The 13660-nt window shown below is 40.5% G+C and overlaps 1 protein-coding gene across 3 annotated transcripts in view; it reads left to right on the top strand.

Annotated features, from left to right (window-relative positions):
- The window catches only part of PTPRG (protein tyrosine phosphatase receptor type G), a 398462-nt gene that overhangs the window by 211108 nt on the left and 173694 nt on the right, over positions 1-13660 (top strand). For all 3 annotated transcript variants that reach the window (XM_068694010.1, XM_068694009.1, XM_068694011.1), the window contains 2 exons: positions 3358-3537; positions 8522-8670. In XM_068694010.1, the coding sequence (XP_068550111.1) occupies positions 3358-3537; positions 8522-8670 (329 nt within the window). The remainder of the gene's footprint in view (positions 1-3357; positions 3538-8521; positions 8671-13660) is intronic.

The following is a 13660-nucleotide window of genomic DNA, read 5'->3' as shown; positions in this document are numbered from 1 at the left end:
AGTGCAGAATGGCAATTGTGCTTTGATGGAAGGAATAGGTAATCAATACCTGCAAGCTTAGAAAAAGTGTTCTATTTCCTCCTCTAATGATATAGGGTTTTTTGCAAGGCAAGGATGTCTGGAGCATGAGACACTTGGAAGAAGAATTAATTTGAAATCTGTAGTGGAAGATCAGTTTCAATTAAAACTGCACTTGAATGTCCATGGAAAAAAGCAGGCAGTTAGACTTAAACCTTCTGATGGCTACCAGGGAATAAATGAATCCCCCTGCACTGGTCTTGATTACATTTTGTTGAGCTTGTTTTTCCTGGGTTAGAGAGAGAGTTGATTTACTTTGGTCTCAAACTCAGAAATGAAAATTTGCTTCTTTCCTGCCTCCCCCCAGCCGTGCCGTATCACACTAATTGTTAAAGCTGGGATGGCCCCAGCCCCACGCGGCTGGGATGGCGGTGTTGAGGTTGTGGCCTCTATTTCTGTCTAGAATTGCTGCCATAATGGTGTAGGTCATATTGCATGTAACACTTTGCATATCAAAAAGTTCCGAAAGAAATTAATGAAAAGCTCAGCCGTTTATAAAATCCTGTGCTGATTTTAACTAGCAGGTCTCAAACCTTTAAATCAGAGCTTAGCCTTCTGGCTGTAATTTGGGATGTCAGGGCTTGGAGTCACAGCACCAGCACTGAATTGGGGTTTTGAATTGCTGAGAGAGTTTCACTGCATTAGATTTTCCTGTAGCTAATTCAGCATATGGAAACACTTTCTGTATGAACATGAAGACTGTCACATGAAGATAGCAGCAGTATTAGGCTTTTTTTTTTTTTTTTTTTGATAAATTATAGATTTAGAACCAGGTGAAGCTATTGTATTTTTAAAAAGAGATGCATTACTATATTAAACTAATTCAAACAAGATAAATTTAAAAAAAAAAAAAGCTTGTTTAAGTGACACAAAGACCTAAAAGCCTTTAGAAGTCTGGGCAGTGAAAGACTATTTCAGCAGGAGTCAGCCCAGGTACCTAAGTCGCTTGAGGTTTTAACTCAATGAGATGTTTTGCTTGCTTGTTTACCCTTATGGCTTATTTTATTCACTTCGACAAGACAGTTTTCACTGCAAATTGGTTGAGAGCTGGCTACACTTAAAAATAACAATAATAAGAAGAATCATCATAAAAAAGCCTTTGTGACAAGATGCATGGAGGTAACCCTGCAATGCCTGTTAAAATAAATCAGCTTATTCAAAAATAAGATCTTCCCATTGGTTAAGAGGTCACCAAAATACTAAAAAAAAATAAATAAAAAATTGAGTGCACAGCTTTTGAAAGCACAGCTGAAACCATTGCGATAGCCTCTGTGAGCAGAGTGCTTTTGAAAAGCTCACCCTATGCTTATAACAAAGCCAAAAAATGAGAGCTGGCAGGTTTGATGATTGTGTGCAGGACTAAACATTCTAAAGCAAATTCCTAAATTTCATGAAGTAAATGTAAGGTTATATGGTAAGTAAATCTGAATTGCCAGCTAATTCACTGCAAAGCAATTAATAAGAGCATCCTGATTCAGGGAAAAAAATAATCTACAAGTGGAACACATATAGGTTTCCCAATGTAGGGCTTTTTAATAATTTTGTTCTCCTTAGTTGTGGTACATTGGGAAATTAACTAAAAGTGGCTTTTGCTGACAATACAAGTTGAACAATGAGATAAACAAAACTGATTTTTTAACCTGGGCAGATGATGTAAATGACTTTTAAAGGATGGTGCAATTTTGCTTAATTGCAGATGAAAATAAAACACTTTGATGTTGTTTTAGTTACCATAGAGCATTTGCATGTGATGGGGAATGCACAAAATCTTGCTGATGATTAAGTGTCCTGCATCAGCCCAAGGGAAGATGGGAAAAATGCATTTTGCAACTAGACACGTTAAAACCCAGGGGCCAAAGAAACTGGCCTTCCCAACTGCTGTGTTTGGATGGCACTAATTGAATTTACATATGTTTCTCAGATGCAAGGGTAATAAATGCATATGGGCGCATCATTTGCTGCTGTATGCCTCAGAGCAGACATGCTGACTGTGTAGTTCAGAGGTACTGAACAGGTGTGACATCAGAGGTCTCCAGAGACTGGAGTTTGGCTCCGGGTTGTAACTTGTTTTTGGTAGAAGAGCTTGGGCAAATTGCTTCCCTCAGCTCATCCCTTTCCCTGTCTTTACATGAGAATAAGGGTGCTGATCCCAGCTGTAAAGCACCTCAAGAACTGTGAGCGAAAATTGCTTTGCAAGAACTCTGTGCTGTTACTTCAGGAGCGTGGACAACTACTTGCACTCACAGGAACATAATCTCTTAGTCTCTGTTAATGCAATTTAAGAGTTGGAGAGCAAGGTTTGTAAGAAAAATTTGAAACTCACTGGAGATCTTCCTCTGTGTGCTGTTGAGGCCCCTGGTGTTGTATTGCTTCTAGAGGTGGTGTGTGGTGGGGACAGCAAGGGCTTTGTCTGAAACCTTTTGTTTCCACGTATTATTTTTATTGACTGTTCTCACTGGAGAGCCTTGCAGAATGGGCAGGGTGGGTTCAGGCTGCGGCAGCTTGAGCAGTGGTTTGTGATACCACCTCTCGCAGCTCCACCACCACACCGTGACAGACCATGACCTTCTTTACTGCTAATACTTGACATGTTTTGAGAGAGTAGCTTGCATTAGGTGAGAGCAGACTGTGCTAATAAGCAAAACAGAAAACTCACGTAAGAACAACAAAGGAAAGTTATTTTCCTGGTTAACTATTGTTGACTTTATTTCCTCCATCAAGAGTTTGTGTTTTATACTTTATTGCTTTCTTCAAGTTTATTAATATCCCCTTTGGTTTAATTCTTTATTTTCATCTTTTCTGATTTCAAAACCACCCAAATAAATGAGATCATTAATAAAGATCATATTATCTAAGCAAAGTATTGCACAAATGCAAGTTAATGCATATACATTAGCTGATACATTATGTATCTCATGTAAAAAGGTAAATATATACTAATATATTATAGCTGAAGCTTTAGGAAAGTTCCTGTAAAACCATGCTAATTCATAACATATGCGTGAAGAACTTGGGAATTGCAGATAGTTTTATAGAATAGTAATTAAAAAAAAAAAAAGGCCATTGTTGTTTACTGCTAGAGGCAAAGTTTGAGTACGGCATGAAGCTAATGGGTTTCGATCTCTTCATAAGTTTACTAGTCTTAACCTTTTTCAAATGCGGGAAGTGTAACAGCAGTGGTGTTACCTGGGGAGCTTAAGTGCTTCATCCTCTTTCTTAAGCATTATCCAGAACTGCTGAGCCACTGGAATATTAATTTCCATTGGTATTTTTTAACAGGTACCTATGGTCCCGAGCACTGGGTTACTTCTAGTGAGAAGTGTGGAGGGTCTCACCAGTCTCCCATAGACATCATAGACCATCAGGCTCACGTCGGAGACGAGTACCAAGAACTGCAGCTTGATGGTTTTGACAATGAATCTTCTAACAAGACTTGGATGAAAAACACAGGAAAAACGGGTATGTTTTTTTTCTGTTTGTCTCCATAGCGTGCCTGCAGTCAATTAAAAATTCAAGCCATGTTTCACCCTCCTCCTTTTTCATTGTTCTGTTGTTTGGGGTTTGCTTTTTTTTTTTTTTAATATAATTTTCCAGCAGCAGCCTCCTATCTCTGCCTTTTGCATTCTGTGCAAAGCTAGTTCTGCAGATTTTAAGGTTTGTTTTTTAAAATTATTTTTTTTAGGCTCTCCATATAAATTCTCTTGGTAGTCAGTTGTTCCTCAGAGTAAAAGGCTGTATAAGAGTTTCAAGGTGTAACCTTGAATTATCAGCTTTGGGGAGGCTGTAACATCTAATCCAAAAGAATGCTGAGATGCAAGGCTCAGACTTTTGTAGGAAAGGAGAAGTCTTAGAAATCGGGATGTTTTAGAGAAGAAAGAGCAATAACTGCTCAAAGTAGTGGGAGCTTGTTAATGTGTTTCTGCTATGATTATAGCACTGTGTTCTTCACTGAACTGAATCCTCTTCTGCTCTGTCTGCTCTGGCTTTCAGAGAAAAGAACAGTCAGAGTACTGCTTATTTTTACCAAAACAGTTCACCAAAAGGTCAAGGTTGATTTATATGCAAAGCTGCATGCATTTGATTACTCTTTAATTCTAAAAACGTAAAAAGCAGAAATTATAAGGCCACCCTCTTCATTTGACAAGGTCAAATATTTTTAGGGAATTGGATTAAACCGCTAATTAATTCAATTTTATTTATTGGAAGTATATTTTTATCTTTATTAACATTCGACATGCGTGTCTATAGTGCTTTAGGTAACAGGTTCCTAGTCAGAAGGTCTGCTAGCAAATCCCAGGGCATGTACCTGCTCCTGGAGTGTGCAACACAGTTGTGCACGGAGCTTGACCTTGGATACGCCCATGGCTTCCAGGGGACTTTGGGTGTGAGCCACAACCTGGAGTCCACAAGATGCCTTAGATCCTGTTCCAGCGATTCGGGGATGTAGTGGGAGTTGGGAGTTATTGCTCCTCAGATGAGATAGAGTGACAGGCTGTGATCCTGTTTTCTTTTACCACAAAGCAAATCTAGTTAATGTAAACCACCATCAAGCATAGCTTGGGTTTTTGATGCATTACTGAGGTTTTTTTCAGCTTCACTAAGAAATGCTCCTGTTTGCTTTGAAATTCTGAGTTTGTTGCCCTTTGTAACAAAATGAGGTTCGGGGAAGGCTGAATGCTATGGAAATTTGGTGCTTAATTAATCTATTCATGTTATGCACCCTGCCCTTTTGGTCACAAAGGAGTGTTTGTAGTAACCAGCAATAAATATAATTAGAAATACCAAGAAAAAAGGATGGTGCTCTTCTTCTAAGAAAGATGCTAATGCTATACTGAATATATAATAGGAACATATTGCTGCACATATAATAGGAAACCATGTTGAACCGAAACGTGCCAGCGAATTTTCCAGTCTCCACGCAGTTGGCAGTGAAAGCTGTATCTTTGGTCTCCTCTGCTGGGTGATTTTAGCACTGCTGCTCTACTTGATTCCTTCACCCATTGGGGTATGGATTTTTGCTGACAAGTTACTGCTTCTCAGGGCAACAGTTACTGTCATTTTTCTTGGGTAACTTACAATCTCTTACTGGTAACACGAAGACTCTCTTTGCCTTGCTGTCATCTGTGATTTCTTCTACTAAGCGCTTAACTCCTCCCTTATTTTATCAAGTTCCATTCCCGTTCTTGGTTTTCTGACCTTTTGAAGAAACTTGTCTGGGATTAATTTTTTAAGTGGTAAGTGGCAGAGCAGCAAACCAAGTAGGATGTTTTGGCTTATGGGTAGAAAGTAGAAGCAGGTTGTGCCATAAATTGTGATGCATTTTGGCAGTGAAGTCTTGGAGCAGATGGCCACGTGAGACCTTCATATTGCAGACTGACAGAGATAGTAAACTAAATAACTGTTTAAGCAATAGTGATGGATGTAGAGGGCATTTCTCAGCAATTAATGACTGGTTAAAAGACACCAGGGTCCAAGGGAAAGCCAAAGGCCCTTAACCTTGATGCTCATTAACTGGCAGGAAATGTGTTGCTTGGGTTATTGTTATTGCTATTGGACTAGTAATTTATATATATATATTTTTTAGGATGGAACAATTACTTACTTTTATGCTCTGAAATGTTAAAAGGCAAAGAGGTTATTGCTCTTTAGATCTGTTGTATTCTTTCTTTTCCCCCCATGTCAGGTAAAGGACAGACAATGTACAAAAAACAGAGCTTCATTCAGAACATGAAAATGGATTCATTATGCCTCTGCCTTAACTAGAAATGCTTTTGTGCATGATTACACTGGCAAAGGTACTAATGTGGGTTTGATTTCATCACTGAAGTAGCTGTTTCCCAAGTGGTAAAGATCACTTGGAGAGTATAAGCATATTTCACAGTTATTTTTGCTTGTGCCACCTTATAATTAAGTGCTAGCTGGTGTCAGCCAGGCCTGAGGCTGACAGGGATTCCGCAGGCCCAACCTGCCCTGAGGCCACAGAGTGCCTGTGGGAGCAGGTCCCTCGCCAGCATTACACAGACACTGCTGTTTTACCCCTCCTTAGATCACTTCAAACTTCTAAAAACACCGTCCACTTAGAGAAAACTACCAAAACTTCTGCCAGAGGTGTGTTTCTGTACAGTACCCTGCAGGTGTGGCGTGTATCTCTGCCCAGCTGCCCTGCTTAGGAAGGGGGAAGAGCTGATTTGTATCCGGGATGGGTTTTTCCCTCAGGAAAGTGACAGACACACAGCTCCAGGCCTGATCCTGCAAGTGGCATCACACAGTTGTGATCCTGGTAGTTGTGCACCACCTCCTTGGGTTTCGAAATCTAAATTATATAGTATTTTAAGCTGAGTAGGTGTGGGGGATTGATTCGTTGGCATGCACTCTGAGTAAATTACTGGATAAACGCGGTGGCTCCCGAAGCCCTCCAACATGGTGTTTGCTTGTTCCAGCCCTGAAAACCAGAAGTTGTGTGGAGGGGAGGGGATGGAAGCCCCCAGATCATTGGAAATAAGGACATGCTGCTAAAATAGGAAGGTGATGGGAACATGTGTTGTACAGCTCAGCAGCGTTAAGAAATACTGTAAAATGAACAATTAGATGAACATTTCAGATTGTACATCCTCCTAATTATCCTTTTAATTATTCATCTAAAACAAGTAAAATGACCCCTGACAGAGCCATAAATGATTTAGGAACTATCAAATATTTATTAGATGCAACTGAATCCCCACAGAGATTTTTAACAGATGCACACAAATCTGCTTTCGTGTATTCCTCATCTCCTAGAATTTTGTCTATGGAATTTCTAACCACTTGGGTGAGATTTTTGGTATCCAAAACACTGCTGAGCTCACTGAGAATTTTTTGAGGGAAGAAGAGAGCAGTGGTGCTTCTAGCCACTTGTATTTCAATAAGGATACATTGGTATCCTGGCAGACACAGACAGCAACCTACAGCCAGTCCCACACCACCAGTCTTCCTACACAAATACTTTTGTGCGGAGGAACCAGAAATCATGGAAGAGAAGAGCCCCATGATGTCACTGGCACCATTTAGAAACATCTGAACATCTGATGCAATTTAACATTTAGGTGGTTTTAACATAAACAATTTAATGTTTAGATGTCTCTTAATTGCACGCTTGTACCTGAGATGAGGCTGCTTTAGCCAACTGTCTGTACTCACAGGGAGAGCAGCCCTGGTGTGGCAGAAAGCCTAGCCTGCAGCAACAGCCTGCTAGTGATTCACCAACAGAGGAATAACTTCTATTTCACAACTAGCCTTTTAGTTTTTTCAGCAGTGAATAAAATCCTCCCTGTTACATAATAAAAATGGATTTATATTAATGTTCCTGTTGTGATGACACAGTTGGATTGAGAACAGAGAGAAATCCTTGTGTGTTAAGCTTTTCCCATTGGAAAAAAAAACAAAAACAAAAACAAACCCACAACACTTTAATCACAGGATTCTGGGCACAGCAAGTGGTGGTCTGCAATCGCTTTTACAAGAACAAAATGCTAATTTTAGTTTTGTTTTTAAGCACTAGTTTTGCAAAGGATGAGAAGAAATGATTTTATAAGGAGTCATTATTAGGAATTGCGCAAGTTAAAAAATAGGAAATGCTAGAAAGGAAGGTGATCTTGTAGTGAGAGCAGCAGGCATGCATGTTGGAAAGTTGGATTTAGTTGATAGTGGGACCACCCCTGTAACATGTACCATCTTCCACCATGACTTTGCCCTCTGTTTGGATGTCAAACTTTTATTGTTATAAAGGCTTTTGAAATGAAAAGAAAATACAAAGAAGATCCTCTTGACCCTTATTGAATCATATAATAATAATGTCAGAGTTCCTGTAATAAAGTCCAGTTCTTATCGAGAACTTTGCATGAGTGGGTCTCAAAAAAAAAAGTTATTGTCACTCTCCAGTTTTACAGAAGGGAGAAGCAGGGAGGTTAAGGAATGTACTTGTCACATCCAGCAGTAGAGGTGGGACAGGGCACAGGGGCACGGGCTTTTTTTTTTTTTTTTTCCCCCCCCCGATAACATAGAGGGAATCCAACAATCAGAGGGTTGAACTGGTGATCTGCAGACTTTAGTGAATCGCAAGGCCAAGAAACATGGTTGGTCGTTAGTCCCTGCAACCACATTAAATAGTTCTTAATGAAGTTTGCCATTTAAATTTTAATCAATGTCCAATGAGGAGGCCAAAAAGTCCTTGAGAAATCTGGCCTTTGTGATTTTCTGTAGACTATGTAGCTTCATAATCACTTCCTTAATTAGCCAGCATTACTTGGAGCCTTTCTTTTTTTTAAATCAAATCCCTGTAAAGAGAAAAATTATGACCTCACTTTTTATTTGCATTAGAAGAAGTATTGTAGTATAATGAATAAAAATCGTAAATGCCTCAAAAAATTGTGCTAAGAACATCTTTCTCCGTGTTCTGTGTGTGCAGTTGCTATCCTGCTGAAGGACGATTATTTTGTCAGTGGTGCTGGGCTGCCAGGCAGATTCAAGGCAGAGAAGGTGGAGTTCCACTGGGGTCAAAGCAACGGATCAGCAGGCTCTGAGCACAGCATCAATGGCAAGAGGTTCCCTGTCGAGGTGAGTGGAAAGACATGTGCTTATGTTCTCGAAAAAAATAAAATCAGAATGTATTGCAGTACTTTGAGATGACTGTGAAATAGGGCAATGTTTCCTTCAGTGAACATATCACTTTCAAGGCCCTTCCGGCCCTCGCAGCACTCTATCTATCATCTCTTATGTGCTTTTGCAATGTCAGCTCTGAGCTCTGCTTTGCTAGCGTTGCCAGCTTTCGCGTCCCATGGGCTAAGTTTCAAACAGCCACTTTTCTGGTTTCTCCCATAAGCTTTTCATGTGTGGGAGGATCTTCTTACAAATATCCGCAAAGTGACCTCGTTGTCCTTCAAATCTTTCCTTTCCCATGATGCCTACAAACAAATAGCTAGCAGCGGTTTGGGAGCCATCGTGCTGAGACTGCCGTCTTTCATTGGCATTGCTTCCTTCCACTCTGCTTACCTGTGTTCAGCTGCAGCCCCCTGCCTCGTGCTAGCAGGGCATCTCAAGGAGCTGCACAAACAGCTGTGTGTTCGCTCTGCTTGTGCAGGAGCCAGCCGGACCCAAGCCAGCTGCACAGCTAGCATGGCAGAGCGCTGTGCCACAGCAGGAGCAAGGTATCAGCTCAGGCACAGCACCTTGTGAAAGTAGCCGTGATCAGGGCACGGGGCTGGGCAGCCATCAACAGCTGAGTGCAAAGATGTGTCTTCAGACAACAGAGAGAGTCCTTGGGCTGCTGGGAAGCCCCATGCAGTTGGGTCTGATAGTCCCAGGTCTGTCTGTGGGCAGTGCAATGTCTTTTTTGTCAACAGTTTGTCAATGCTTTTCACTTTATATTCAAGGGTTTTGCCTGGTGAAATAAAGTAGATGTTATCTGGAATTACCTTTTCTTGTTGGTAATCAGATACCTGCTTTCAAAGCAGGTTGCATCCTGGTGTGACATGTGGATGTGAGCAGCTTGTGGGGTCCTGTGCTTGCACAGAAAGCTCACACGTGGACGGAAGTGGTTTTCTTGTCAACTGGGTCTTGCATGACCTTAATTCAGGCCCCAACTTGCCATAAGGAATCACGTGTCACTTTAGCCAAGTCACTTTTTCAGAGGGTGGGAATGGACTCCCAAAGTGCAAAGGAAGGTTGTAATAGACCTGACAAAAAAAAAAAAAAAAAATCACTGTTCTCATCTGTCTGCTCCAACTGCCACACCACATGAATTAGAAAAATTGTTTTGCCTCCCAGTAATACCTGAAGCTACAGGTTGAATGGTCTGAGGCAGAGATTTTTTGGTTTATTTATTTATTGCAAACTTTTTCCAACAGCTTCTGGTTTGATGAAGCTGTGGTTTCTCACGAATGGCCACCCTGAACACACAGAGCAAAGGCCTGTCATGCTTTCCTCTCTGTCTCTGTTGTCAGTGCTGGTATTCATTAGGACCGTTTTAGGGAGTCAGAAGGAACACTCAGGAAGTCTGCAAAGCCAGTCAACGCCTCTTTTGAAATTTCTGGGAGTGGAGATGGTACAGGAGCCTGGGTATTCTTGGTAGTGTCAGAAATAGTATTTCTACTTCACAAACTCTCGCGTGTGATGCCAAGGCGATTTGGTACTGGCTTGACAAATGGATGTTATATTACTTTGAAAAAAAAAGAAAATTCTTAAAAAATATTTTTCCTTTCATTTAAATATTCTTTATTTTCTTTTCAACTGGTTGGAATACTAATTTTGTCATCTTTAAATATTTTTTTAAGAGTCTGCCTTTCTGAATTTCATTACTGTTTATGAATGCTGTGCAAAATAATTTGCTATATCGAATAGGTTTAGTGTTAATCCTAATAACAAAAATGTAATTTTCCAAGTGATTTGTATTCATTGCAATGACATGAGCCTCTGATCTCTGACCTTTCTGAATATGAATGCATTAGCAGAATTCCCACAGCCATCCCTTTACTATTTTTCAAAAGAAGAGCAGTTTCCAAAACAAGCCTGTCCCTGTTGTTTTGCTATGTACCACCTACCCAAGATTTCCAAATGTTGATCTGCTTTATTTAAATCACATGCTGAAAACAATTTTTATGGGTGGATTTTAAAGGATGCTCAAAGTAACCAGAAGGTCTAAGGTGATGAAACTGTGTTCCTCTTGCTGATGCATGAAAAGGAGTCCATACAATTGAGATTTTACATCTCAAACAGTAACTGTACATGTATGCATGGTGGAGCTTTTAATTTGTAATCCTAATTGTAGTTCAGCATGCAACTGTCTGATGCAACCCTTACAGCCTGATGCTGGGAGGTCTGTGCCAGAAATACTGTACTTCCTTTGAGAAATGACATTCTGAGACATTTTGAAGGAAGGCTGGAGAAAGGATAAATAAATAAATCCCATCCTGCAGAAACCAAAGCCCAAATCTCTCTGATTGTTCTGGGTCCCTGGACACAGGTAAAGGTTTTAAGGAGTATGTGCAGGTATTGGCACTCCAGGCCTGCAGCAGTTACAGTGGTGATGCAGTTGAAAGCAAACATTTTCAGCGTCTAATTGGGAAACCAGATGTGGACTATGCAAAGCGCATTAGTTCCAAAGCACATCCCACGGGAATGCAGATAGATCAGCGTCATCCACAGACTTTGCTCTGTACACATGAAGTTTAGATGTTTTTTCCTCTGGGAAACAAAGTGCTTGCTGCTAGTCTTTCTTCTTGAAGAGGATGCAGAAACTAATTAGAAATGTCAGATATAATACAGAGCATTATTGTTTGACCATGTTGTTTGGATTTTATTATTACAACTAATGTGTCAGATGGTAAGGCTGTCTACGTTAATTGGTTTCCTTCATTGAAGCCCATCTGGATCATATTTTTTTGTGATTTATATGTTAAATTAGTTGGTAAGATATATGAGAATGTCCTTTTGTTTCCTACTTTAAAGGCATGTTGGATCAAAGGCGTATTATCTTGCAGTACTTTTATGCATATGCAGCATATTGTGATTCCTTTTCAAACCATGGGATATGTAATGGTATTCTAAATGGTTTCCTTCATTATATGGTCTCGATTGCTTATTTATTGATCAGATTTTCCTTGATGATACTTTATCCTTATGAAGCCATTATAAGTTTAGCTTTCTCTGAAGTATCATTCAGGAACAGAGATGTCCGTGTGTTTCAAACTTTTGTCCACGGCCAGGTGCCAGTTCATGATACCATCCCTGGTCAGCATTGGCTGGAAGCTTCCTTTTTCCTCCTTGCCATTTCAGCATCATCATTGGTGAACACAGTAAAGCTAACGCTGCGATGCTGAAGATTAAAGCGATACCATTAGCGCATTGCTGGGCGAGTGGAGCACAAATCCTAATGAGGATGTGGGCTCTGTGCCAGTTTAGAAAAAGTCTCTCTCCTTTTTTCTTGAAGTCAAGAAAAGTTTTTGACATTGCAGTTTCTAAATTTTAATGAATTGCTGACTCCTTTGTATTTTGTTATTGTTCTTCTCCGTTATAATTGCTCAGGTTTTCTTTTTCTTTCTGAAGCCGAAGCGGTATAAATGAACATGCAAACGCTAGAAACCATTTAAATGGTGAAGTGACAGAATTACAATAAAGAAGAAGAGCTTCCCTCAGGCCAGGAGAGAACCCAGGTTCCCCTCATTAGAGCCAAGAGGAGTAATTGCAGACTTTAATCTCCAGCGTCACCGTGCCGGTTACCAGCCCTGCCTGCGCTGAGCTTGCGGCAGGCAGGGCTCGCCGTGCGGGCTCCCTGCCGGGAGGGAAACCCAGCGCTCAGAGCTGCACAGGCAGGCAAACAGCTGACGTGGCAGTGCTGTGCTGGCGGAGTTCACTACCACCATCCCAGCATCACTGTGATTTTGAGCTGCTTCGCACTCATTTTTATGCAAAATGCTGATTATTTCTGTGAAGAGCAGAAATCAGAAGAGTGATTTTAATCATGACTGTGTTAATTTGATGTGAGCTTTGGCTGTTTATGAGCTTTCTCTTTAATGGCGCTAATTGTCAGTTATAATGTGAACACCATTATACAGTAATATACAGTAATTTATTTAGTAAATGAGAATCTTATTCCAAGGACCATACTGCAATATGCCATAGAGACCTCATCCCTTTAATCTTACATGAACAAACTTGCACTGTCTAGGCCAAATTGGTAATAGGAACATCAACTTGGCTTCTGAAATAGCGATGTGATTTGGTACCCACAAGCACCAGCATGCATGTTTTTGGAGAACTCTAGTTCTCCATTTAAAACAAAAAGCAACAAAAAACAAACAAACAAAAACAAAATCAAAAAAGTTTTTTTTACTACCAAAAAATAAAAAACAACCCACAAAGCATTCCAGTAGAAAATGAAGAGCTAGCACCCTTTCATGTTGATTAATGAGCTTTTATGTTATGTTGATTGATTCATTTCATGAAATTATTATTATAAACAATCTTTTGCATTAACAATTCTCGCTGCTCTTTAAGCATGTTCCTTAGAAGAATTTCCATGTTCTAGTGGTATCTTTGTTCTTGCTCCTTCTTTGATTTTCTTCCTTTTCCCTTTGAGTTATACATACTAACTTCAGCATTGTCTGGACCTACAGCTAGTTGCTCTAATTTGAATGCTCAGATCTCCTTGCCAAAGGTTATCACTGTTCATTATCCTACCTCTCATTGTAACACTTAAATTCTCATGTTTGATTGTCTGCTGTCTGTGATAATACAGATGTTGTTAATGTAGAAGAAAAGTCGTGAGTGGTTGAGGTTGGAAGGGACCTGTGGAGATCCTCTGGGCCAACCCCCCTGCTCAAGCAGGGTCACCTAGAGCACAGGATCGCATCCAGGCGGGTTTTGAATATCTCCGGAGACTGCACACCCTCTTTGGGCAACGTGTTCCAGCTCTCCGTCACCTTCACAGTAAAGACTGGAGCCAGTACTGACCTCTGGGGGACACAGAGCTACAGGCCTCCAAGTAGATTCTGCGCCACCCACCACAACCCTCTGAGCTCTGCCCTTCAGCCAGTTCTCAGCCCACCTC

Source organism: Anas acuta, chromosome 11 (genome assembly GCF_963932015.1).
Source record: "Anas acuta chromosome 11, bAnaAcu1.1, whole genome shotgun sequence".
NCBI lineage: Eukaryota > Metazoa > Chordata > Aves > Anseriformes > Anatidae > Anas > Anas acuta.
Note: the sequence above shows the minus strand (reverse complement) of the source record. Positions and strands in the feature narration are given on the sequence as shown.